Raw genomic sequence first — 25,861 nt, 5'->3', positions numbered from 1 at the left:
GCGAAACTCTTACGTTCTCGTAAGTGACATATGTGAAGTTCACAAAAGGGAATCAGAAAATACAAGAGGGACAGAAAAGAAAAACGAGAATAGCCGAAAAGATAACCCGAAATTAAGGCATTGTTTGCCCCCATTCCCCTTTCTTATGGATGCACATAATGAAGCTGTTGCGGCGATAGCTGAGCAAGTCCGTCGGTTCCATGCCAACCGCACCCCTTTTCGCATCTACCATGGCTCCACAAACAGCACACGACCCCTCAGCTTCCAGCGCGACAAGCTCGTTGACACTAGCTCTCTCAACAGGGTGCTGCGAGTAGACAAGCAGGCGCGGACGGCGCTGGTGGAGCCCAACGTCCCAATGGATCAGCTCGTAGCAGCAACGCTGGATTATGGTCTGGTGCCACCGGTTGTCATGGAATTTCCGGGGATTACGGTTGGGGGTGGATTTGCGGGGTTGGCTGGGGAAAGTAGCTCGTTTCGCCATGGGATGTTTGATGAAGGGGTGAATTGGATTGAGGTTGTGAAGGGGGATGGAGAGGTTGTTATTGCCTATTCTGCTGATGGTGGTGCTGATGGCAATGGGAAGGGAAGTGCGGATAGGAGAACGGATCTATTTCATGGTGTCGTTGGCACAATGGGGACATTGGGGATCACCACATTACTTGAACTGCGACTCATTGAAGCCAGGGCGTTCGTCGAAGTTACATATTGGCCTGTATCCACCGTGCATGAGGCTGTAGAGAAAGTCCAGATCGAATCCACCCGGCCAGCTGGCCAGGTTGATTATGTGGATGGCATCCTCTTCGCTGCTGACAGGGGTGTGGTAATCTCTGGCCGTCTGACGGATTCCATTACCTCTCCGGGCGGTCGGATTCAGCGCTTCACACGCGCCCGTGACCCGTGGTTTTACCTGCATGCGGAGGAAATACTATCTAAATCAATGCCAGGGACCCAACCCTCTTCACCACGAGGCACAATGCCAGTGGGAGACGCAGAGGCCGATGGAAAGTCTCCTACGATCGAAACCATCCCTCTCACGGATTACCTCTTTCGCTACGACCGCGGCGCCTTCTGGACAGCCTACTATGCCTTCGAATACTTCCGCGTGCCCTTCAATTCCTTCATGCGCTGGCTGGGAGACCACTTCATGCATACCAGAGTCATGTACCACGCCCTTCACCGCAGCGGATTTGCTCAGAAGTACATCATTCAGGATCTGGCGTTGCCACAGGGCCAGGAGGCGGAAGAGTTTGTGGAATTTGTCCAGGAGGAGCTGGGTGACTGTTTCCCTCTGTGGCTGTGTCCGCTACGACAGCGGAAACGGAGGGGCGGGGATGCATATGGCTTAATCCATCCGAAGTTGGCTACATCACCATCATCTGGGGCAGGGGCTGGGAACTCCCCGTTAGGTGAAAAAATGCTACTCAATATCGGCGTCTGGTGTCCCGGTCCGACTGCACACGAAGCATTTGTCAAGGTCAACCGTGCGATAGAACATAAAGTTCGGGCGCTGCGCGGAACCAAATGGCTTTATGCTCATACTTATTATACGGAAGATGAATTTTGGGAAATCTATGATCGAGAGTGGTATGTGGCGCTGCGCGAAAAGTATGGGGCTGGGTATTTGCCGGATGTATACGAGAAGGTTCGGGTTGATGTTGAACGGGGGCAGGGGCAGGGGAAAAGTGTGCTGGGCAAAATAGGAGTTTGGATGTGGGAGATTTGGCCTCTGGCTGGGGTTTATGGGGTGATGAGTGCTTTGGTTGGAGGGAGGGGATATTTGGTCGAGGCGGAACGGAGGGGAAGGAAAGTTGCAGTGGGGATGGGGATTTTGGGGATATTCTTTCTGTGGCGGTTGTGGGTCTTAGTTGCGGTTGACTAGGGGTATCGGGCTTTGAGAAACTCTGGTTTCAAAGTCTTCACGGCATCGAAGTCAAGTAATATGTTTTTCAAGCTGCTTACGCTGTCAAAATTTGGCTCATCAGATGGGCGCCTACTGTTTTCGATTACAACTGGGCATCCGTGTTAGACTCTCTTGGGTCTGGGGGTATTCTGGAGGCTGGATATCTTTCTAGCGGCGTTCTAGATTGGAAGAACATAAAGGGGTGAATGCGTCGAAGTCTATGACCCCACACCGGTCGGTCAGGTATAAAGGTTGCACAGGAGCTCTGTCTATGAGTGTGAATTTCCTAAGTTCCACACTTTGGTGGTTTTATGTGGAGTTGCTGCAGCAGTTATGCATGTACAGTACATCAGGCATAGATAATATATGTAGCTATGTTGCAGACGTAGAGATACATCTATTCATGAGTTGTTGAATAATGTGAACAACTAACTGATGAGTAGTATTGTTGTCAATCAGATCTCCACTGAGAAGAAGAGTTGACTTTCCCAATGAGGATACATTGAACTATGACCATGGGCATTGTGTAGGGATTGGATTTGAATATAGGATTTTTTTATGAATAATTAAATATTTTCTCTCGTCGGAGATGTGAGGGTTACTAGCCTCTTATGGTTTACTATACTAAGCTAGCTAAACAACATTTCATAAATAGACTGGGAGATCTACCCTGACATATCTATGCCATCCTGCAGAGGCTAACTTCGTCTGCTGCCAATGAATTAATGACAGATCCTACTTTGTAAAGCCAATGCCTTAACAAATGAGAATATTGAAAATTTAATTATAGAATAGTTAGTTACCCCAAAAGAATGCAGGGCACGGACCATTCCGTAAAATTAACTTCAAAGATATCTTGAGGAATTGCGGAGGGAATAGCTTTTGGTGCAAACCGAGCCTAACTCAATGAAGGGAAAAAAGAATCAGAAAGATTTTTGATCTCAAAGCGGACCAAGAACGGGTAGTTACTGTAAATTCGATCATCGTAGGCATTGGCATCAGATGATTGACTCGGAAAGTACGCTAAAATTAAGCTTGTTTTCGATGGTTAACCTTAATTAAACGAAAGGTTCCCACCACACCCAACTTTTCGTCTACAGCTGTTTTTCTATGCACCGTCATCCTTCATATTCACTGCCCATGCATTCAGGGTCTTGAAGAGGTAAAACAGCCGTTGGAGGCAATCGTCCATGTCCCGAATGTTTAACGAACGTTTTGTGTCTCTGCAACATGAGCATTGTCTTATTTTTCTGCATCATTCTCCATCTGAGCATTCTTCTTTGAAATCCTAACATAATTTGGGGTTATATTGTTTCCGTGCCGCGGTTGCGGACGGCATCTATTTGCTAGAATTAATTTGTTACACCGTAATCTGTACGGAACTAATAGTGGAACCAAAAACTGCTTCTGAGCTACTTGAAATGTTCTTAACCCACGTTTGAATATTTCATCCCTTACATAATGTACAGTTCATGTACCTTGCCTTTTCCTCCCTCTCGTTTATTTTAAACGCACGAAAAGAAAATGAAAAGGCAACACGAGAACCCCTTTGTCGCCGCTAATAGGTGGCTAAAAAAAAAAGAGTTAACTTTGTTAACTTTCTGGATGAATTTTTTGGGGAGGACCTTGCCTCGGCAGCACTCATATGAAACTAGAACGGGATCACACAATCCGTCCTCGTATGGAGTCGTTCTTTTCATTTCGATTTCACAGAAGTGCAGATAAACACGAATTCCTTCTTAACTGAAGGCTAGCCTATTCTGCAACCTGTCTTTCAGTTCCGTAGCTTGAGTTGAAGCTAGTCTTTGTGTGTTTGACACGTTGGCGCACCATGCGCCTCCCGCCTTTCTCGGGGATCGGGCTGTATAGATATTGTTGTTCAATATCAAAGTTCGATGTTGACAGGCGGGTGATCTACAAGCCTATCCAGGCAGAGGGCATGCTGATATCTGCAAGTAATTAGCCACACCCCTTTAATGCGATGGATATAATGACTGGTAGTTCTAGATTTCTCATTTATTCAAAGAGAATGGTTGTTATGAGTACCAGTGCCCTTCCGGCGGTTCTAAGGTGTTTGTACGAGGGGTCTCCTTCAAAGAAGTCGCCAGAACGGGTCCAGGTGTCAGCTTTGCATTACAGACTGACTCAGCGTGCTCCGTCCATACATATCTGGGTCATGTACTCGTACATACATACAGAGCGCCATGGTCGGGAGTCTGTCTGTGCATTTGACACCTTGAGATTAGCTGCGGCTGTTCTTGGAGTTACCGAAACATATTTCCTGTAGTATACCTCGATTGGGATGTATATAAGTGTGCCGTCTGATTCTGTTTCATATTATCTCTTCAAGGTTGGTATTATCAACATCTCCCTTACAATCGGCTTATAATTCTGTCATTTTCAACCGGCCTTCTATTTCTGCCACCATGACTTCTCATGTGCGATAGTATTTACTGTTGCTTGCTGTGTTCGCTGCCCCTCCAGCGTCTTCCAGATCGTTGGGGATACTTTCTCGTCTCATCTTTCTTTGCCTGTCTACCGCCTTTCAAAAGCCTGCTCCATTTGCCGTTAATATATCCTTTTCGCATTGGCATAACAACTGCGTGCAAGCTCGAGAGGAACTACAAAATTTTCCAATACAACCGCTAGACGTGGCCCTCCGCTTCCCCTTCCGTCCCCGTTGTGTATCCACCTCGCCAGCACTGAATCAACTGCCGCTAATATCCTCCTTGCCCTCACTCTTGATATATCTATCCACAATTGCATACATGCTCATATTCGAATTACACTTCAATGGCTCCCTCAAGTGCACTTCAAGCGCTTGCAACGCGGGTCGAAGTTTTCAACCCAGCAGCCCGTGACATAGTCATTGTAGAGCTTTTAATGCCCAGTGTCGCCCTGCTCTTGGTCATAAATCGCGTTTCCTTTCGCTTGTGGCTCGCTAAATATCTGGGCTGGGATGACTATACTATTGTAGCGTCTATGGTGAGTGTTCTGCCTATTTTCCTACGTTAGATAGATGCCTTTTTCCCCTATTCCTGCTTGGTGCTGGGTAAGTCTTCGTATATTCAGACACTAATTTTGAATCGAATATATTGGTTAGATTGCTGGCATTGCGATGAATTGTTTCCCTCTCATTGGTATGCATCAATCATGCTCGATTTTATTTACAGCTGGTGCATGCTGATTTAATTCTAGGCGTTCATCATGGCTACGGGAAACCCCTTGCTGAGCTCTCCAAAGCCGACGGGATCATGGTTATGAAGGTGCACTTTAAACGACTCTATCTGAAGTAAAATTGCCATCACCCAAATTAACATCTATGCGTTTTCTAGATGTTCTGGGCTGTTCAGATCGCCTACAAGTGTTCCTTGAACCTTTGCAAAATATCTATCCTTCTGCTCTACCGCCGCATCTTCGTCACCCGCAAGTTTCGGATTGCCGTTGACATCTCCTTAACGGTTGTAACCGTCTATTTCATTATCACCCTCCTAACCAACATTGCCGAATGCAGACCTATTGCAAAAAATTTTGATCATTCAGTCCCTGGAAAGTGCCTGAGCCTGACAGCCCATTGGCTTGCAAATGCTATTGCAACGTCACTCACAGATATTGTGACTCTTATTCTCCCCATGCCTGTGATTCATAGGCTACGACTTCCTACCAGACAGAAACTCGGCTTGATAGGTATTTTTGCCCTGGGAATATTGTGAGTGCAACCCATTTCTCCTTTCTTTCTCCCTAGCGAGGCATATGTAAAGTATATATGTAACAATTGAAGATTCTAACCATACTCTCACAAACAGCGCTTGCACACTCTCCATAATACGCATGACAACTATCCCTGGTGGCGGGAAGGCCAGCGACAAAAGCTCCGGAACAAGAGTCACCTTGAAGTGGGCCATGGTCGAATGCAATACCTCGATAATATGCGCATGCCTGCCCATGCTCCGCACACCACTCTCCATGCTATTCCCCAATCTCTTCCCGTCATTCAACTACGGTGGCGGTGGATCATTCTCGCACCAAAGTTCCTTAACGGCCGCTGATACAGCTGAAATATCTCAGAACAACCAACGTATACACGAAGATGAGTTGTTGAATTCTCTAGGTGGCACGAAAACCACCACAGTACAGGTGTCCATTTCTCCGAAGGATGAGGAGGATCTGTGTGCACCTCGGGAAGGGGAAATGGATAGCGAAAAAGGTGGTATGCGGGTGTCAGTGTCATCAAATCAAAACCATAATCATACCCAGAAAGGTGGTGGTATACAATATACTACAATTAGTACCATCAGTTGTCCCAAAAATCCCACGGTTGCTGTACCCCTTTCCTCTCCGCCGGCAACTCCGCCACCGCGACGGGTATAACCTTATAACCTGCCACAAAGATTGTTTAAATCGGATCATATGTCGCGCAAAGTGATTTCAAGAAACCATACGAACACACGAGGCTAACGTGGATATGCACAGTCATGACCCCTTGGATTTCCATCAGCGCTTTTTCGCTTTTCAAACTACCTATATACCTCTGCAACGGATGCTATATTACTTGTTTCAGCTGTCTGTCTACTGGATGATACGATGCTATACGATGAGATATGCTTTTGCTGATATCTTATGTTTTCGTCCATACTGCCTAGCGTATTTCTGTTTATGTTAGATGTTTGCGTATATTTTCCCCTTTACGCCATTCAATTCTCAATATTGCACCGCTTTTCGACCCGTTTCAATAACTGGGAAGACATTTTATGTATGTATTCAATTTTATAATGATTCCTTGCTGTTTTCCTTTTTGTTTTCATATCTGTGCTATTTATTTATTACCTCGTGTTGCTGAGGAAGAAAGCTAGCTACGTGCTGGCAATTGCATTCAAGCACTGGCTGAAATAGTTCAAATGGATGAATATATGAATAAATGAATATATATTTGCACCATTTTCTATGGGCGTTTCCGCGCCTCATTTCTGTCACTAGCTTCGTTTTTTTTATGCCGCATTTCTCTTTATTTTCCGTTTGAAGCTATGGTAAAGGTGGACTGAAAAAGGACGTGGGGAAAGGTGGAATTCTACCAAGTTTATTGCTCTATGCCACAGTAGCAGGCCTGCAGGGATTAAGTCCGAGGCAATCTGTTCAATATTATCTATCAGAGATAGGATCTAGTAGGGCTGTTAGTCGCGACTGTAAGGGAATGAAGTCATTTAAAATGGATTGAGTTGGATAGGAAAGGGGGTATCTGGTGTTGGTTTTCGTCTATGAGCAATTAATACATATTTTTGGTTGTAACCGGTCGACGGATGAACATCTCATCTCCAATAGGCGCAAACGTGAGTCGGAAGGACATAAATAACGTGAAGAGATTTCGGAATCGAAAGAGAGCCATTATTCTATTTCACTGGCGTTCCATGCGGCAGGATGGAAAGTTCAACCAAGATGACCACCAGAGAGATTTGCTAAAAATGACAGCATAGAAACTCTAGCAACAGGAAGGACTCCACAACCCATTTCCCATGCCTCCTTACCTATCACTCTGCCCGACACCATGGAATAGTGCCTTCTTAATCTCTGCAGCCATAAGTCCATTCACCTCATCACCCACAATCCTCTGCCCCTCCTTAACCACTTTCTCCAGCTGCTGATCCTTCTTCATCAGCAACGTAGCAATTCCTCCACCGAGACCACCCCCAGCCACCCGTGATGAACTATGGTCAATCTGCCAAGTAACCTTTTTCATCTTTTGCCCCAGGTCCAGGATCTGCTTGCTCTCATATTCACGATTCGTAAACAGGGGGTTCTGACTGATCGTTGCGACCCAGTACTTATTCCATAGCAGCGATAATATATTAGTATCGAGCGTGCTCTTGAAATGCGAGACCTCGAGCGCATAGTACTGGGCCGCATGCGCGCCAAAATCCTCTACCTTATGCAACGGAATGCTTTGGTATCCATCGTCATCGTCATGCTCGCTTTTGGGCGGCGTGTAGTCCTTTGGGAATGTCCTGAAAGCGCCAATTTCGACTTTACCAGCGGATATTGTGCGATCGGGATCAATCACGACAGCCACGAAGGGGTCGGAATATGTCTGCTGCGTATCTTGCGTGGAAACATCGATGCCTGATAACCAACATCCATATCCAGGATGACTGTGATACCACCCAATGGCATTCTCAAGCCGTCCCGAGTCTCTGCATGCTTGTAGATACGTGACCATATACTCATTTGCCTCATCCTGGGCATTTACACGGGTCTCTGTGCCCTCTACTGGTAAGCGGAAGGCGTCCGTGACAATGAATGTGTTGGCGGCGACGTATCCCTGCATGAGTCCCATGACTTCTAGGTTTCCTCCGGAGCGCGCATGCATTACCATTTTTAACAGAGCGACGGCCGAAATGCGTATGTGTTTGAAGTAATGTGGGTCTTTAGACCAGGGTTTTGCGGCTGTGAGGGCGGCGTGGGCAGAGGGGTTGTAGTTGTAGAGGGCATCACGCTGCGGATCGATGAGTTGAAGGGAATTTTCAAACTCTGTGATGGTTTATTTTTAGTTAATAATGATTTTTGATACTTTTTCTTACTTCTCCACCTTGCTTAAATTAAATTATATACAAAGCAGAGCGGAATATACCCCAAGATTTCATGCCTGCCTCCATGGTCGGTCGAGGCTCACTAGGAGCTCAGGATTGAGGCTCTAGTCGGACTCTTATGTAGGATATGTCATCGGTGAATGCAGATAATCGAGCTGAAAAGTATGGGTAAAATGGAAGCAATTTGATGAGGCAATGATGGATAAATCGCTCGTTGTTAAGTTGGTATAGTTACCGGTTCGGTTGATGATGTAGGTCAAACAGCTTTTGGAGCTTCCAAGATGGGGGGCATCATTTTCACGTGATGTGGGGTAGTTGGACGGAACCAGGACGGTGAGCAGTCTTAGTCAGCGGTTGTCGGGGCAACTTCACCGACGTCAACAAATGGACCGCATCCAACTCTTATGGAACAAATAAAGACGAAGCCCAAAGTCAACAATCCACATCCGTCCCCACCACCCGCAGCAATTGGCGATCCCCTCGGTTCCATACTCCTTACTTTCCTTCCTCATGCTCTCTTTCTTTCTCCCTGCCGTCCTGTTGCTTTCAAGCTAATCATGAGTACAGTCTTCATCGCGGGGCCATTCAAGTCTTTCTTTCAGTTGCTTCCTGCGCGCCATCGTTATTATTTCTGAAACCCCAACAATAGCAACAAGAGCATTTGCGGTGCTGCTCTTGACCCTTTCAAACTATATCTAGCTATAGCTTCTTTATTGCGACTGGTATCTGGCTTACGCGCGTTCGCCACAAGCCTGATTTGTTAGGGATGACAATGGATACCAGCTACCTGACCTCTCAGGTCAACTCCATCGTCGGTCAATTGCATGGACTGTTTGATGAGATAGGCGTTTGTAACCATGATCGTAAGTCGAGAGAGCAAGAGGTAAGCAAGATATTTTAAACACATTGGGTGAAAATCGATACTAATATACCTTTGTATAGCTCTTTGCATCGCTATCAGACACACTCCAAAGCCACTTACGCCGCGCTGATTGGTATGAGAAACCAACGGGCATTTTCTCTTTGTCTACGTTGCTAATTGGTAACAAACAGTGAAAAAAATGACATGATCAGCGAAGCGCAACAAATCATCGAACTGATTAAACAGATGGAAGCATCTCTTGATGACGTCGCCAAACACGACCGCATGGTTGAGGATCCAGAGCTCCGCGTTACTTTCCCTCTAAATCTTTGTCTCAAAGTGTTGAAGGAGAAATACGCTACCATCAGTAAAATCCACCGTGAAAGATTTGAGCAAATAAAGAGTAAGTTGTGTTCTGTTCTCGAAATGATTGCGCAGCAGCTGATGTTTTTTTTTTTTTTTTTTTTGTGTGTAGAGCTAGCCCGAGCACTTGAATCCTATTCCTCCCATCTTGAACCCTCATTTGTGATGATTCCACTTCCCCCAACCACTGATGGTGCTTCCATCCCAACTTCATTTGATCTCTCGCCATCCTATGCGGCCGAACTCGATAAGGAGTTTACCAGAGTTTATGAAGAATATACACGTCGCGTGCAGGTAGTTCAAAGCATTTCAGAGGAAATAGTCAAGCTTTGGGTGGAACTAGGTACCCCGCAAGCACAGACCGATGCGTCAATCGTTAAGCATCACCGCGAGTCCCCAGAGCAGTTGGGATTGCACGATTCAGACCTCGCTTCTCTCAGAGAAATACGAGATAAATTAATAGAAGAAAAACGTGGACGGGAACGGAAACAGAAAGAACTACGAACTGCGGTCGAATCACTGTGGGAACGCCTGGGCATCGAAGAATCCGATAGGAAGAGTTTCCTTGCTGCAAATCGCGGATGTAGTCTCAGGGCGATAAATGAATTCCAGGATGAGCTGAATCGACTGAATGAGTTGAAGAGGCAGAACCTTCACCTGTTTATTGAGGATGCTCGCTGTCGGCTCCAGGAACTTTGGGATAGCTTATATTATTCCGAGGAAGAGATGCTTGATTTTACTCCTGCGTTTTCAGACGTCTACAGCGACGCTCTACTTTTAGCACACGAGGCAGAAATCGAACGTTTAGAGACACTCCGAGAACAACGGGCGCCGACACTTGAACTCATTGAGAAACATCGCACCCTTGTGAATGACCGCAATACCCTGGCTGCCTCTAGCCAGGACGCGTCTCGTCTGATGGCTCGTGGTAACAAGGGGGAACGTCGTGACCCTACCAGACTTCTAAGGGAAGAGAAGATGAGGAAGAGAATAGCGAAGGAGCTACCAAAAGTTGAAGCTGAACTGCGTAGAATACTTGAGCAATGGGAAAATGAATACGGAAGACCATTCCTAGTTCACGGTGAGCGATATCTGGATGAAATCCAACCTCCTGCCCCAGCAAAAATCCCCCCAAGATCAAAAACGCCATGTGTGCCCACTCAGAACAGCCGGGCAAATTCTGTTAGAACTCCATCATCGATGCGTGGCGGAGGATCAATTAGGGGTTTACAGCCTCCTTTCCATTCAAAAACGCCTACCGGAAATGGCACCCTTAGGCGCAATGCTGGGAATCCAACTATTGAAAATGTCATCAAATCGCCTACTAAAATCCCAAGCCGCGTTCCTCTTAGCAACATGCCTTTTGGGAACAACTCACCGGATCGCCGTCCTCCTCAATCACATTCTTCAGATTTCCGGAGCAAAATGCCACCACCCCGGGCTCCTCCTCCTAAGATGCGTGATCTCACTTCAGTTGCGCGCCAGGAAACTCCCCAGAACTCATTTTATGCGGATACGGAGCGCTGCAACAGTGTGATGTCGTTATCTACCTCTTATGTTAGGCAAATCAGCCAGGAGGATGTTTATGATGATAGAAACCAGCACAGCTACATGGGTTCTTCCACGTCCCACTATAGACCGGAATCACCCCATTCCACTTTCAAACCGTTCAACCCAGCTGCCAGTCTACAAGATTCGAACTACTATAACCATCAGAGACATCAATCACAACCTCAGCCAACATGTTACATGCAACAATCACATCACCCGGAGCCAATGGGCCCTCCTCCCCGGCCATCCAGTCGCCAAATTTCAAATACCTCTACCGTTACTACTAGCACATCTAGATCCGAGAACTGGGAAACATATGACGACGCATCTGAGCCCGAAATTGACGCAACAGATGTTTATTACGCAAAGATGAGAGCCGCACAGGGCAAGTTGCACAATGCGGATTCAGGCACTATGAACGGTAAAAAGTTCAAGGGGATCCGTGGTGTTGGCATGGAAGAGAATTTTGTCGAGGAAAATGGACAGATTACGAGAATTGTGGGTAGCGATGCTGGATGGACTGATGATATGGAAACCTATTGACGCAGAAGTCACTTCACTTTGTTTTAATACCAAAAAGGAGCCTTGACGCTGAAACAAGTTCCCTGGTGTGTTTGATCACGCGTGAAACGTCGTGGTGAAGGCTCCCAGTTCTTCTTTTAAAATATACGACTCTACAGGGACGGTTTTATGAACACGATGAAATGAGTTGTTTTCCCTGCCTTGCCATTTCCATTTTTGCCCTGGCTTTCCTCCTTCGCCGTCATCATCTTGTATAATGTGCCCTCCCCGCCCTACCTTACCAACGGATTCCCTTTCCTTTTCTTTCTTTCGTCCCATCGGATGAACGTTTGATACAGGGGTTCTCCCATATCACGTCTTTTTCCCATTAGCACACTTTCTAACCTTCTTTCCGATTCCTGATCTGCCAGGAAATCTAGCCATCTCTTCCCCTATTCGCAAACGGCATGTCTCCATCCAAGGGCGAAAAAGCTGGCAGTTTACGGCAGTTGTTCTTTTGCTTTTATCCCCATTTGCGTTTTTCGACCTTATGACTGGCCTATTAGCTCTTTTGCATGTTTCTTTGATGACAGACCCTTGAGCTCGCTTCACCTAAGCTTGACGCTCTATTTCGTTATTGTCCTTTTTCTTGCTTGTCTTTTATTTCCCCTTCTTGTGTTTTTCAATTGCAATGTTTTGGCGTTTGGTTTATGAACAAAGTTTCGCGTGTTTGACATATTTTTGGCAGTTTTGCTTCGGGATGCTTTTTCTTGTCTGGCTTGGTTTAGTTATTGTGGTTTTCTGTTTCTCTTTCTCCTTGACGTATTCTTTAATCGGTTTCGGTTCTGCCCTTTGCTTTCTTGGTTTGCCATTGCTTTTAATTGCCTGCCCACATTTGTTTTTGTTAAAGAACATCTTTCTCTGTTGTTTATGGGCATCATCTCTTATTTTCCTCTTATAATTTTGCTGTTGATATTGGTACTTTTGTTCGATTATCTGTTGTTTTAATATCTGTTTTTGTTACTGTTGGGTTGTGTGTCTGTGCCGGCTTCGAGAAGCAGCTACGGCTATTGATTCAAAAACAAAAAATCAAATGTGTTCGGCTGTTCATTGCCTCATTAATTACTGTCTAGTATCTCTATTTACTATTGAATCCTTCTTTTAACAACTCGCCAACCGATTTCCGCAAGAAGAATACTTTATATTCTCGTCTGGTGGGAGAATACATTGCAAGGGTTGGTACGCAAGATATGATTTTTAAAAAAGAATTCCAAAAGTCATAATAAAAGTAATTAATATACGAATCTATATCCTCTATACTAAAAGCAATAGCGACATGATAAATGGCTAATACGTTATAGTTAGCCATCATCAAGCATCACTATTAGCAGCCTGTTTCTTCAATGCATCCCAACTCCTGCCCCCGCCCTTCAACCCCGCTCCATCAATTCCACCCTTCAAACTCAAACCTTCCTGCTGCATTGGCATCGTCAGCTGCCGCGCCTCCTGCAATCTCCGCACACATTCTTCACGGCCTAGAATGGCCATCGTTGCCGGGATGTTTATCCCTGGTGCTCCACCTAATAAGGCCCAGCGGAGATAGTGGTAGAGGTCTTTGCGCAATTGTTTTTCGGAGGCAGAGGTGGAGTGTGGCGATGTTGATACTGCAGAACTTGTAGCGCATGGAGATGCGGATGGGGATAGGTTATCGGTAAGGAGGTTAGATATGTTTTGCTTATGGGTTTCTGTGGTCCAGTGTTCGTCTGGCACTAGGCAGAGGGCTGCAGCGGCGGCGTGGAGGACTGTGACCGGGGTAGCGGTCGAAGCATTGGTAAGAGGGACTGTACTGGGTGTTTCAATTTCGGGTTCGAGTTGACTTCTCTTCTTGGATGGAGATGGGGTAACTGGATCGTAGGCTGGTCGGTCGAGGGTGTTGGTGAAGAATGACTTGTTGTCATCGATGAATTTTGACGCGTTGATGTAGGTGCGCGCCCCGCCTTCGCGGATTATGGAGGCGATGCGTTCGCGCAGATTTCGTTGACCTAGGAGCTGTTCACTGGTGTATCGATTTTTCAAGGCCTTTTCTATTCGATCGATCATGAACTTGATTTCGGGGCCTCCTTTGGTTGCATATCGCTGTGCGTGTGCGCTCTGTAAGAACCAGAGTTTCTCGAAAGAAACGATGGTATTTCCTTTCGTGAGTTTTAGGTCAAACTATTGCATAATCTATTAGCATTTACAAGAAAAGGCCTTTTGCAACGGATGGGGCATTCGAATTTCCATACCGTTTGTTCCAGCTCCTTCAGGCTAAAAATGTCGGTTTTGCGGGAATGGGACCAGCCCAGCAGTGCGGCGAAATTGTCCAAAGCTTCGGGGAAAACTTCCTGCCTATCTCTGAAGAGCGAGATATCGATATCCACGTTTCGCTTGCTGAGTTTCTGTCCGCTTTTCTCGGTCAGGAGAGGGACATGGCCGAATGCTGGTGGTTCCCATCCAAAGGCATTATACAATGCAACATGCAACGGTGTTGAGGACATCCATTCCTATACAGTCGATACGTTAGAAAATACACCGAATGGCAGGGGATATTTCTCATCGTACCGTGCCCCGAATGACATGGGATATCTTCATATGATGGTCATCAACCACATTAGCAAGATGGTAAGTTGGATAGCCATCCGATTTGATCAAGATCGGATCGCTCTGCTGGCTACTGAGCCGGCCAGCACTCGCAGTTATATTCTGGCCAGTTTTCCCGAAAACGAGATCTGTGAACATAGGAAATGGCCCAGCCATACGCAAGCGGACTACGTTTGATTCTCCATTCCTAGAACGATCTTCAGCCTCCTCTGGTGATATCCCTCTGCAGGTTCCGTCATAGCCAGGTGGCAATCCCAGCTCATTGCGGTGTCTGGCAAGAGTATCGAGCCGTTCCGGTGAGCAAAAGCATCTATATGCATGTCCCGTAAAAATAAGTTTTCGGATCTCCTCCTTGTATATACCCATGGACGTTCGTTCGGACTAAAATCAGCGACCAGTTAAAATCCACCTTCGCCATTCCATCTACCACAATTGACTACACAAAAGTAGCGTACCTGTCTATAAGGACCATAAGGGCCACCCACAATAGGGCCTATATGCCGTCGTCAGAATTCCAGATGATCTTCTCCCCTACTAGCAATATCAATCAACAAATACCCTCATCCCACTGAAGTCCAGCCCACTGTAAATCCTCACACAGCCGCTGCTCGGCCCCAGCAATTGTCCTTTTCTTCGACAATCAGCACGGAAGGATTCAAAAAGACGCTGTAGGTGTTAATGGGAAAACCAACCTGATCCGTATCCTCTATGCGCAAAAGAAACTGTCCGCCGGTTCTTTTCGCAAGGAGGTAGTTAAACAAGGCTGTCCGCAGGGAGCCAAGGTGCAGGTAGCCCGTAGGAGATGGGGCGAAACGAGTGCGCGCCGGGAAATCTGGGAGCAGCCTGCTCTGTTTGCGCCCATGACTGGAGAAGAAACTTGCGCCGCAAAACCTACAGGGAGCCTTGGTGAGTATAGGACGAAACGGCGGCCTCATTGTCCGGCGTTCCACATTCAAAGGAAAAACGCAAAACAGAGCGCTGAATACTCGCAATGTCGATTCATCTGTAGTAAAAAGAAACGGGGGAAAAGAAAGAAAAAGAAAAAGAAATCTCCCGTGAAGACCTGTGTCGGGGCGAAAGTCCAGTTCCTGTTAGCGACGTTTACTTAGCGGCATGTTGCATGGCTGATTGAGGAGTGTCGCAACGAGAAAACTCGCCGCCCGCTGCCAACCAGTGTTTTTATTGCACTTTAGTTTTTCTTTTTTACTCCTCGAGGATAATTAATACTAACAACCTCCACCAAACAACACAACAACCCCTCATGCACAAAATATCTTCTGCTCCTCTCCTGGTTTTCTTCAAGTCGTTCATTTAACTGTCAATCCTTCTTCAAATCAGAGCCCTAGAGAGTGTAAATTTATCAAATTTATCAAGTTCTTTCCAAAAAGTGAGTTTCTGCATTGCGCCCGAGTTAACTCCCTGCTGACGAGAAAGCCCTTTGTCTGTCGTGGCCAGTCTCACTAATTCACAACAACAGTGGACTTCACCAATGGTGAAACTGATTTATACAGTTAGTCCCCTCTTTCTCTATATCTTATATGTATACATTCATGAGTGGTCCATGCAACTAACCAGTACCAGCTGTATTGAACATTGAGAGATCCGCGACCAAGGAGGAAATTCGAAAGGCGTATCGCAAGGTAACGAAATCCCTAAACCCTCCATCTAGAAGTTCTTTAGGGACCACGAACTAATGAGCATTACTGTTTCTTTCTATAGGCAGCTCTTGCACACCATCCCGATAAGGTCTCGCCAGAAGAAAGAGAACAGGCTGAAGTACGATTCAAAGCTGTTAGCCAAGCTTACGATATCCTTTTTGATGATCAGAAGAGACACATTTATGATACCCATGGAATATCGGCGTTTGATGGGTCGGGGCGACCGGGAATGCAAGGTGGTTCTGATCTTGATGACCTCCTTGCGTCGATGTTTGGTGGTGGTTTGAACATGGGAGGCGGCATGCCAGAGTTTGGCGGACAACGGTCGAGCAGAACTAGGAAGGGCCAAAACGAGGTTCAAAAATATGCGGTGAGCTTGGAGGATTTATACAGGGGCCGGACCGTCAAGTTTTCAAGTACGAAAAATGTCATTTGCACTCTTTGCAAGGGGAAGGGCGGGAAGGAGAGGGCAAAACCAAAACAGTGCTCTCCCTGTGGAGGTACAGGTAAGGGACCCTGATATGCTTGAACAGAGTAGTTCAGTGACTAATAATGAATTTTAACGATAGGTTACAAGGAAACCCTGGTGCAAGTCGGCCCGGGCATGGTTACCCAAACCATGGCAGAATGTAAGGTGTGTGAAGGTTCAGGGAGCTTTTTCCAGCCAAAAGATAAGTGCAAGAAATGCAAAGGGAAAAAGGTTACGGAAGAGAGAAAGCTACTTGAAATCTACATCCCTCGAGGCGCGAAGTATGTTTGGATTGCCCTTCCTGACAGAAACCAGTCCCGCCGCTAACCGTTTCATAGACAAGGTGACAAAATTACACTAGAGGGCGAAGGAGACCAGTTCCCAGATATAGAGCCGGGAGATATCGTGTTTGTCTTGGAAGAAATCGAACACAGCACGTTCCGAAGAGCCGGTGCCGACCTGATGGCCGAGATTGAAATCACGCTGGCGGAGGCAATCTGCGGATTCTCTCGTGTGGTGCTGAAACACCTCGACGGAAGAGGAATCGAGATATCTCATCCTAAGTCAAACGGCGCCATTCTAAGACCGAATCAAGTTCTCAAAGTCGCGGGCGAAGGCATGCCGTTTAAAAAGAGTGATGCAAGAGGTGATCTTTATCTGAAAGTCAAAATAACGTTCCCTGAGGATGGTTGGGCCTCGGACCCGACTGTCCTCGCAAAGCTCCGGGAGGTTTTCCCTGAGCCCAGCACAGCCATCGAAGCTGAGACGGTGGATGATGTCGAGTATGACCCGAATGCAAATATCGAGGACTTCGGATCCAACAACAGCCGGGGAGACTCAGGTTGGGAAGACGAGGAAGAGGAAGAGGGCGGGCAGGCACAGTGTACGACACAGTGAAGGATTTTCTACCTTTCACGCTGTCTGACTAGCCCCGGGGCCGTATGTTATGCCTCGTACTTCCCCGTATTGCCTTGCCATGGCTAGGATAGAGCGTGCATGATTGTGTTGGAAGTCTGAGAGCCTAATTGCCCTGTTACTTTCCTGTTCATTCTGTTCTTCTGTCCCGTTTCTCTGTAATATCTTCTTCGCCGCAAATCAGCGTCGGGTCGAAGGTTTTTCCCCGGAAACGAAGAATACTGTCTTTAAACGTCTCCCAAGGTGGAGCATGATATTCTAACGATTCTTTGTTATGATGATGAATGCGGTTGGGTTTACTGCCATCACATGAATATGTATCATCCTTGTTCTTCCCCCCCACCTCCTTTTTTTATTTTTATTTTATTTTATTAAAGTTTCCATTGTTATCGTTGGGCATCAGGATTAGATCGGTCGGAAGGATTATTGACCTGGGGTCTATAAAACAGAAGGGTTAATGTTAGGGATCAGAACTCGATGAAAAAATTTCTGAATGTACATGTCATGTACATTACGAAGGGTTTAGCCCAGTGCTAGAGACTATCAACCTTGGAAATATGACAGTAACTAGAGTTCACTCATCTCTGGTTCGGAAAGCTTGGTCTTTGGAATCTGTGTGATACATTTTTCTCTATTGAGATGTGCCAAAACTTCTGCTTGACGTAGGCCCAGACACTCTCAGAGCCATAACTTACACAATAACCGAAAATACATGCGAGTGCATCTCTTTTTCAAAAGGAGCACGCAAAGGATCCTGCGCCATCAAACCAACGAAACTCACTACAACTTCGGTATCCCTTCATTCTCTACCCCTTTCACCACCAGCCTCTCCAACCCCTTTCGAATTCTCACATCCATCCCCTTCTTCCCACCTGCGTCTCCGCCCACTGATCTTATCCCTCCCTTCTCCACAAACACATGTGTAAATCCTCCGACGGCTTTAACCGCATCATCTCCACGGCGGAAAATGCCAACTTCGTACTTCACGCTTGAGCTGCCGAGTTTGATGACGCGCAGGCCTAGATCTAGAACATCTGGAAAAGAGACAGAGGAGAAATAATCGCAGTATGAAGAGACAACGAGGCCGATTTGGGTTGGTGGAGATGGGGTTGAGGATGTAGAATTGGGAGTGACCGGGATAGCTGATGGCGAGGGAGATGAAGAGGAAGACCGTGCAGAGAAAGGATCCAGACCGCAGTGGTTTATTAAGTAGGTGTTTACAATGGAGTCAATGAGAAAGGCGTAGATGCTGTTGTTTAGATGTGCGTACATGTCGTTGTCGGACCTGTTGGAGAGGATATCAAAATTAGCTTTGCTTCATATGGGCATTTAATTTTCGCACCAATGACATTTCTACATTCCAAAACAGAGGCAGATATCCATGGATCATGTCTATCAGATACGTAATACGCTAACATTCAAGGTTCGATAATCTATAGACCAGTTTCACTCACCATCTTGTCCGATATTCTAAGTGGAACACATAATCTTTTCTCGTCTTCCGCTTCTTGAGTTCAAGTTCTGTCGGCGCCATTGCATGGCTTCCTCATGCAAAAGTATGTTTTACGGAGAGTAAACTGGCAAAAGCGCTCCTGTTGACCGATCAGTGGGAAGAAATTCTACTTTGAACGCGGGAGCAGGAACCTCGGTTGATTTGAGAGATCGATAAGATAAGCTTAACTAATTAATAAGGATAGTCACATGATAACCTTATTTTAGCCTCAAAAACCATGTTTATCCATTAACATTTTTTTTTTGGCATTTTTTTGACGGGTCACTAAGAGGAGCAATGTTTGTTAAGATAATATATTCTTGCTAACTTTATTCACACTTTCATTTCTCATCTCATCCCTTCCTTTCCTTTCCCTTCGATTATATCTATTCTCTGTGTTATTCAAATCTCCAACGCCCGTGGCTCCCTCTCCCCGCGTTCTCGCCTACCTGGCACAGCGGGGTCGATATCCGACTCCCAGCATGAGTCTCACCACCGTCGATCACTCGTTTCCTTTAGGAGACGACTCTTTTAAACCTCCGCCGGATGTCGTGGTGACACCTTGTGACCCTTTGCCTAGACCATATTATATTGAGGGTGGCTTGCGCAGAGTCGCACCATATCACTTCACTTATAATACTTATTGTAAAGAACGGTGGCGGGGAAGAGGGTTGTTGGATGTTTTTGGAACAGAATTTAGAGATAGGCCTCGCGAGTATTATGTATGTCGATAATTTTCTGCCGTTATTGCTGTTCAGCCTTGCTGAGCTTTCCTGAGAGGCGAATCATTCCAATGTAAAGTTACTAACAGTTTGGACTGTAGAAAAAAGCTATTGAAGACGGCGCCGTATGCATAAACGGAAAGGCAGTTACAATAGATACGAAAATTCAAAACGGCGACGTGATTTCGCATACCCTCCACAGACACGAACCGCCGGTCACCAGTCAACCGATAGGTCTAATCCACGAGGACAATGACATGATCGTAATTGATAAGCCTGCAGGGGTGCCTGTCCACCCTGCCGGAAGATATAATTACAATTCAGTTCTTGAGATAATGAAAGCAGAGCGGGGACACGGATGGGTTCCTTATCCATGTAATCGCCTCGATAGGTTAACGTCGGGTGTCATGTTCATCGGTAAGCACCCCAGGGGTGCCGAACAAATCGGAGAAAAGCTCCGTTCACGCACTGTGCGGAAGGAATATGTTGCACGGGTGAAAGGGAAATTCCCAGATGGCGTGGTATTGTGTGACCAACCTATGTTGAAAATCAGCCCAATTCTCGGCCTCAACCGAGCGAGAGCTTCAGGAAAGGAGGCTAGAACTAAATTCCGTAGAATCGCATATTATCCACCGTATGAACCGGCGGAGAAAAGTTCAGTTTCGTCAGCTGAACCGGCCACCCCACCTGCCACTCTGCCAAATGAAATGAATATCAGCAACTCATCGACCGCTACGCCGACGGGAGTGGCTACTCCTGTTCCCAAGAGCTCAGATGAGGAAGGCTACAGCATCGTCCATTGCCTCCCGTTAACCGGACGTACCCACCAAATCCGTGTCCACCTTCAATATTTAGGATATCCAATAACCAACGACCCGATCTACTCCAACCGTCGAGTTTTTGGCCACAGTCTTGGCAAAGCAGATGCAACTGGAGAAAACGACGAGCAGATAATATACCGGCTGTCTAAAATGGGCAAAACCGAGCCCGCCGACTCCCTCAGTTACCAAACTTTCCAAGCACCTCCGCCCGAATCGGTTACCAAAAATGACCCTGCCGTTGTGGATGACCTGCTGGCCAAAGAACACGAAGTGATGGTTAACGACTATCTGAAACGCAAAGGGGAGAAGATGAACGGAAAACAATGCGAGACGTGCGGAACGGAGCTGTACACTGATCCAGGCGTGCATGAGTTGGGAATTTTCCTGCATGCCGTGGCGTATGCAGATGTCACTGGGGCATGGAAGTACAAGAGTAAAATGCCTGGATGGGCATTACCTCCTGAGGGCATGGAGGGTCCCACTAGTCCCCCGGATTGGGTAGATGATGGAAACGAGGAAGTTATAGGAGAAGGACAGCATGGGGACGCAGCATTGGTGGAGGGGCTAGGTGCGGTGAACTTGCAGGAATTGGTTGATAAGAATAAGAAAGAGGTTTAGGCGAAGGAAAAGAGGAACTATGGTGATGGCATAGGGGTTGCTTGAGAAGTCTGCTGCCGTCTCAATAAAGAGGGGCTGTTGTCAGAATGGATTGATGAGTTGGTGCATTGTTGGCTTCAATTATTTCATATAACATACCAACTAGATAAAGCTACGCCTATTTGGAGGCTTTGGTTTAACCATCAAAATATATATATATATATATATATATATATATATATTTCTATCCTCGAATTCCCCTGTAGAAAGTGCCGAGTTGTCGAAGCTGGTAAGAACAGGCGACTACCTTAGCAATGACCACCTGGGCATAACTAACTAACTAATAGGCGCCCGCCCTGGAAGACTGCAGCTGCACGGGTTCGCTTTAACAATCCTTCTTCTCTTCCGTCCCCGAACCAGTCGCCCTTTTATGGAGCTCCGTGTCGGGCAGAGACCTGCTTTTGTGGTTAAAGGCACCCTGAGAAAACGCAGATGAAATTTCGATGCTACCTTAATCTCTAGTTTGCTTTGCTGACAACAGCTAATTAACCTCCTAAAAAACTCCCTCGCCTCACAATAATGTAGAATGATAACTTCTCAGAGATGCATCGCGTCTTTTCATCTGTTTTGCATTATTCTGTTTGATTCAGATAGTTTCAAATGAGCAATCTTCTCACTAGGGCTTATGAACGCAGGGAGACATCAGAAAGCTCAAGCAATTTGTTTGATTCAGATAACTACGTGTTGCGCTCATAAGAAGTGTGAGGCTGTTCCAATAACGAAGTGGTTATAGTCAGTTGGCGAAGAAGATGTAGTCAATAATGAAGAGGATGTAGACAGACAATTTTCAGTCTTACGACTACATTCTTCTACATGAGATGTTTTTCTGATGTACAAGATAATCACCTACGGAAAAGAAGGTTTGATGGCTTTTGACCAGATTTGGTTCAATCTCATCACAAATCCCCGATTCCTATATGACATTCCTTGTGATAGTCTCTCCCTCATAACAGGAGATGATTTCCCACAGAAATTAATCTACGTTAAGTGAAGCCATGATAGACCATTGACTTCCCTGAGTGTATGCAGGGGTTGCAGGGGTTCCAGCGGGTTAGATGAAAACTGCTACCCCAGTGTGGGTGTGTTAAAAGGGACGGACCTCTTAAAATGTGCCATCAAAACCCTCCCTTGAATAGCTTAAATAGTTTGGATTCATGAAATGGCTGATGTTTCGGAAGCCAATTGTTTTAACTCCATTGTTTTTCAAAGTGGTGAGATCCCAGGAGGGGGGGAGGCAGCGGAAAAGTTTAGGTTTCGACCCGCTAGAACTTCAGGGTCGTCTACATAGTGAACAAGGCTGGAGCAATATATGAAGAACAGAAACAAAGTCCATAATAATATGCGGATATTTGTGATGATCTATAAATTGAGGACCATCTCTGCATCTTCAGAGTTAACCCTTTCCGAAGGAGAAAATAAGCAAAATGAAAATGAAACAAGGGAAAATAAAAAAAATGTGAAAAGTCATCACGCCGGAGAAGCACATAAAATAGCAATTTCATTCCGTTAATTAATTGGAAATGGGGTTTCAAACGGCTATTTTATTTCTCTAAATGCTTTCGTCAAATCCCAAGCCTCCCATCCCGTACATATAAACGTAAAAGGGAAAAAGCAGAAAACAAAAATTGACTACGACTCTGTCGTGAGTCTGCCCTTGGGGTTGGTGACTTTGACACCGAGTGCCTTGGCCTTTGCGATGATGTCGATTCTCTTCCCTGATGAAACAGCATGTCCGATCCTAGAAATAGAGGACCATATTAGTATTGGACATAGGATAATGTCTACTTCCCTCGTTGACTTTTGAGAATGATGCGACCAGGTAGGTAAATGTGAGGTTCAACGTACTCAGCAGCGTATGTCCGGTTGTGCATCAACAGGAGTTCGACATCTTTGGGGTTCTGAACGAGGAAGACCTTGTGGCCGGAGGGAGTCAAGTGTCTGGTCTTCTTGTTGCTTCCGTAACCGATCTATATCATTTCCAAGATGGCAAATCGTCAGCCATGAATCCTAGAGACCCAGTTTCTCAAGATTTCCTTCATGTCTCATCGTGCTGGAGTGACCGGAATCCCGTGTCCCGCCAGGTCAGGCATATATTAATCGTACCTTTGGCATAGCAGCCTGGCCACTGAACCGTCTACGGACGCGGTTGTCGATGCCCTTTGGTTTTCGCCATGACGGATCGACACACTTGTAGCGATCCGACTGGTGGCGGTTGAAGCGTTTCTTGTCTGTATGCCCAGAAATCCTCAAATCAGCCTTCTGATCCCTTCCAGATCCCATTATGAACATTCCCAGAGTGTTGTCATCTCCTCCACATAATTCCCCAACACTATTTCCATCCGTATTCCCACCGACTGTTGTCATAGCTTCATAACCAACGGATATCCCGAATCCTGAAAGACACTGGAATTAATTGGGGGTACGTACGCTTCTTCACGATCGGGATATGCTTCTTTGCGGCGACCATCTGTTCAATTCCCAGTTATTAGCTCGCGTTCCAAGCTCCCAGACAGCCCAAAAATCGATTGCCGCCCGTCAGCGAAGAGCAAAAACATACCTTGACGGTATTGTGCGGTCCCGAAGCTGGTCGTGGGAGGTTGTCGTCGATGGGTGAATTCGGTCGATGGCGGACTATTCGACGACGTTGTCTTTGAATTTTCCAGCCAGAGTGGAATTTCGGCGCTAGTTGGCTTGCTAAGCGAGACTGCTCGACTAGGGTTTCTTAAGAAAGCCCTAATGCCTTTTTGGGTATATCACATGACCGATATTTGCACCTTGGGCTATTAAGTGAACTAACTCAACTTCAACTTCCACCAAGAGAGCCATACCATGGCACGAGAGAATCGAAAACCTGCCCATATAGCACGCAGAAGGCCATGGGAATCAGAAGGTTGCATGACACACCCAACCATGTGCCTCCTAGCTCCCTGCAGTCAGGAGCCAGCCTCTCCTGGTTGTTTCTAGGCAACCTCGCAGCTGGTCCTCCGGTGGTTGTGATGTTAGCCATCCGCCCTTTCAAATACAATGTGATTGTTGGAGATACCGAAGTTATATTCCAATAAATTCAAATATGAGATTGTTGCCAAATGACAAACTATAGGACGACCCTGGAATTATCATAAGGTCGTCGCAGGAAGAACCTCAAGCACATGACCAGAGTCATGTGTAATAGCTACAATGATTGCGTTTTGTTGGCTATAAATGTATAGAATTTCCCACATGAGCCTTACAGATGGAGTGTCCACTGTTTCTTGGTGAAGTGAAATTCCAAATCTCTGAAATGCCTCTGAAGAAATATCTTAAGTCACCATCAGAACACTTTTGTATGCCCCGATACACTAGACAAGCCAACCTCATTGATTTGTCCCCGCTGTCTGCCCTGTTGTGCAACGGAATTATGGGGGATCTTTCTACTGAGATATTTAATGCAATCAGGTAACCTGGGGGCTTACAATCCATCGCGAGATATACATAGCCAGGTGCACAGTCCAAGCTAACCCTACTCACCAGGGACCATCACACATCGTTTGGCAGCATTGTTGTTAAGCGTGTCCCGCTATGTATTCCACCCCACACCGATACGCCAGAGCTCTATGCTCTAGGGATATCGCGTTTCGCAGAAATATACTTTGCCTTTGAATCAGCCTGGCTCTCACAGCTATCTCAGGCTCCATCTACTATAAACTCCAGCAGCCCAGATGAATATGAGATCCTGGATTCCTTCGTAAATGATGAGCACGGCCGCATTAGGAGTATATTGAACCGGATTTACATTCCCGAGTTACTACGAAGCGACAAACTCAAGTCAGACTTGCGCGCATTGGGGCTGTCACCTGGAACAGGGGACGCAGGACAGGACACCTCTAGTGACGACAATACATCAAAGGAAAAATATAGTGCGCAGGGCAATGCCGCATCCGCATTCGCAGCACATATCAAAGCAACCACAGAGGAACACCCGCATCTAATCATAATCTACGCGTGGATAATGTACCTGGCGTTACTCAATGGCGGACGTCGCATCCGCACAAAGCTCGCCGCGGGTGGCCATGACTTCTGGAACTCCGGCACCCGTAGGAATGAAGATGGCAGCAGAAACGGGATCCCAAACGGCCTATCGTTTTGGTTCTTCCACCGCGACGATAAGGACCTGTACGATGACGAAGGCATCACAAAGGAATTTAAACGACGTCTTCTTTCTGCCTCGTCGCTCCTGACCATCTCGGAGCGGGCGCAGATCATCGCTGAAGCGGTCAACATCTTCCGACATTGCAGTCGCATCGTTGCGGAAATTGATGTCGAGGTTGAAAGGGCCGGGCTTGTTCAGAAGAGTGGCGAGAGCCATCGGAAGACACGCGGTGGGATCTTTCCTTCGATCAAGAGTAAGCTGTCCCCCATTGCATCTGGGATCCTACGAAGGCCAACAGATTCATCGACACAACCACGGTCCAGGAGTGGGATTCGTTTTCGCCCCGTTCTGGTTGGGGTTGTAGGGTTGTTGGGAGGGATATGTGCGTGGTTGTGGTCAGCGAATGCAGACACTGCCCAGGGTAGGTATACGTTTTGGAAAGGAGGGAGTGAGCATGAGAGATAGGTTCGGCCTCTCTCTCTCTCTCTCTCTCCTTTTTTTTTTTTTTTTTTCTTCTTTTCCAATTCTTATTTTATTTATTGTTTGGATACATTCTCGTTCTGGATACGTATTTTGGTTTTTACATATACCCCCTGC

General features: G+C 46.4%; 10 protein-coding genes across 10 annotated transcripts; 6 read left to right on the top strand and 4 right to left on the bottom strand.

Moving 5' to 3' along the window:
• Positions 1 to 145: 145 nt before the first annotated feature.
• Positions 146 to 1,882, top strand: PAAG_06636 (FAD binding domain-containing protein; the record flags this gene model as incomplete). The annotated part of the gene is made up of 1 exon (XM_002791420.2): positions 146 to 1,882. The coding sequence occupies one exon, from the start codon at positions 146 to 148 to the stop codon at positions 1,880 to 1,882; it is 1,737 nt and encodes a 578-aa protein (XP_002791466.2).
• Positions 1,883 to 4,696: 2,814 nt separating this feature from the next.
• PAAG_06634 (hypothetical protein) lies at positions 4,697 to 6,274 on the top strand (the record flags this gene model as incomplete). The annotated part of the gene is made up of 5 exons (XM_002791418.1): positions 4,697 to 4,888; positions 5,007 to 5,043; positions 5,102 to 5,169; positions 5,239 to 5,612; positions 5,710 to 6,274. The coding sequence occupies 5 exons, from the start codon at positions 4,697 to 4,699 to the stop codon at positions 6,272 to 6,274; spliced, it is 1,236 nt and encodes a 411-aa protein (XP_002791464.1).
• A 1,147-nt stretch (positions 6,275 to 7,421) lies between these two features.
• Positions 7,422 to 8,550, bottom strand: PAAG_06633 (COP9 signalosome complex subunit 5; the record flags this gene model as incomplete). Its single annotated transcript, XM_002791417.2, has 2 exons — positions 7,422 to 8,425; positions 8,526 to 8,550. 2 exons carry the CDS (start codon positions 8,548 to 8,550, stop codon positions 7,422 to 7,424), a joined length of 1,029 nt encoding a protein of 342 aa, XP_002791463.1.
• A 706-nt stretch (positions 8,551 to 9,256) lies between these two features.
• Positions 9,257 to 11,803, top strand: PAAG_06632 (hypothetical protein; the record flags this gene model as incomplete). Its single annotated transcript, XM_015845949.1, has 4 exons — positions 9,257 to 9,367; positions 9,427 to 9,479; positions 9,538 to 9,749; positions 9,822 to 11,803. 4 exons carry the CDS (start codon positions 9,257 to 9,259, stop codon positions 11,801 to 11,803), a joined length of 2,358 nt encoding a protein of 785 aa, XP_015700175.1.
• Positions 11,804 to 13,132: 1,329 nt separating this feature from the next.
• On the bottom strand, positions 13,133 to 15,336 carry PAAG_06631 (glutamyl-tRNA synthetase, mitochondrial; the record flags this gene model as incomplete). The annotated part of the gene is made up of 6 exons (XM_015845948.1): positions 13,133 to 13,975; positions 14,047 to 14,304; positions 14,363 to 14,782; positions 14,857 to 14,894; positions 14,960 to 15,032; positions 15,094 to 15,336. 6 exons carry the CDS (start codon positions 15,334 to 15,336, stop codon positions 13,133 to 13,135), a joined length of 1,875 nt encoding a protein of 624 aa, XP_015700173.1.
• Positions 15,337 to 15,890: 554 nt separating this feature from the next.
• Positions 15,891 to 17,425, top strand: PAAG_06630 (chaperone protein dnaJ 3; the record flags this gene model as incomplete). Its single annotated transcript, XM_015845947.1, has 5 exons — positions 15,891 to 15,915; positions 15,983 to 16,041; positions 16,121 to 16,565; positions 16,629 to 16,809; positions 16,867 to 17,425. 5 exons carry the CDS (start codon positions 15,891 to 15,893, stop codon positions 17,423 to 17,425), a joined length of 1,269 nt encoding a protein of 422 aa, XP_015700174.1.
• A 798-nt stretch (positions 17,426 to 18,223) lies between these two features.
• PAAG_06629 (thioesterase family protein) lies at positions 18,224 to 18,977 on the bottom strand (the record flags this gene model as incomplete). Its single annotated transcript, XM_002791413.1, has 2 exons — positions 18,224 to 18,728; positions 18,898 to 18,977. The coding sequence occupies 2 exons, from the start codon at positions 18,975 to 18,977 to the stop codon at positions 18,224 to 18,226; spliced, it is 585 nt and encodes a 194-aa protein (XP_002791459.1).
• Positions 18,978 to 19,417: 440 nt separating this feature from the next.
• Positions 19,418 to 21,096, top strand: PAAG_06628 (pseudouridine synthase; the record flags this gene model as incomplete). Its single annotated transcript, XM_002791412.1, has 2 exons — positions 19,418 to 19,657; positions 19,759 to 21,096. The coding sequence occupies 2 exons, from the start codon at positions 19,418 to 19,420 to the stop codon at positions 21,094 to 21,096; spliced, it is 1,578 nt and encodes a 525-aa protein (XP_002791458.1).
• Positions 21,097 to 22,764: 1,668 nt separating this feature from the next.
• Positions 22,765 to 23,499, bottom strand: PAAG_06627 (60S ribosomal protein L32; the record flags this gene model as incomplete). The annotated part of the gene is made up of 3 exons (XM_002791411.2): positions 22,765 to 22,873; positions 22,981 to 23,102; positions 23,239 to 23,499. The coding sequence occupies 3 exons, from the start codon at positions 23,497 to 23,499 to the stop codon at positions 22,765 to 22,767; spliced, it is 492 nt and encodes a 163-aa protein (XP_002791457.2).
• Positions 23,500 to 24,415: 916 nt separating this feature from the next.
• Positions 24,416 to 25,729, top strand: PAAG_06626 (hypothetical protein; the record flags this gene model as incomplete). Its single annotated transcript, XM_015845946.1, has 2 exons — positions 24,416 to 24,570; positions 24,646 to 25,729. 2 exons carry the CDS (start codon positions 24,416 to 24,418, stop codon positions 25,727 to 25,729), a joined length of 1,239 nt encoding a protein of 412 aa, XP_015700172.1.
• Positions 25,730 to 25,861: the final 132 nt, after the last annotated feature.

This window comes from Paracoccidioides lutzii (genome assembly GCF_000150705.2).
Source record: "Paracoccidioides lutzii Pb01 unplaced genomic scaffold supercont2.19, whole genome shotgun sequence".
Classification (NCBI taxonomy): Eukaryota; Fungi; Ascomycota; class Eurotiomycetes; order Onygenales; family Ajellomycetaceae; genus Paracoccidioides; species Paracoccidioides lutzii.
Note: the sequence above shows the minus strand (reverse complement) of the source record. Positions and strands in the feature narration are given on the sequence as shown.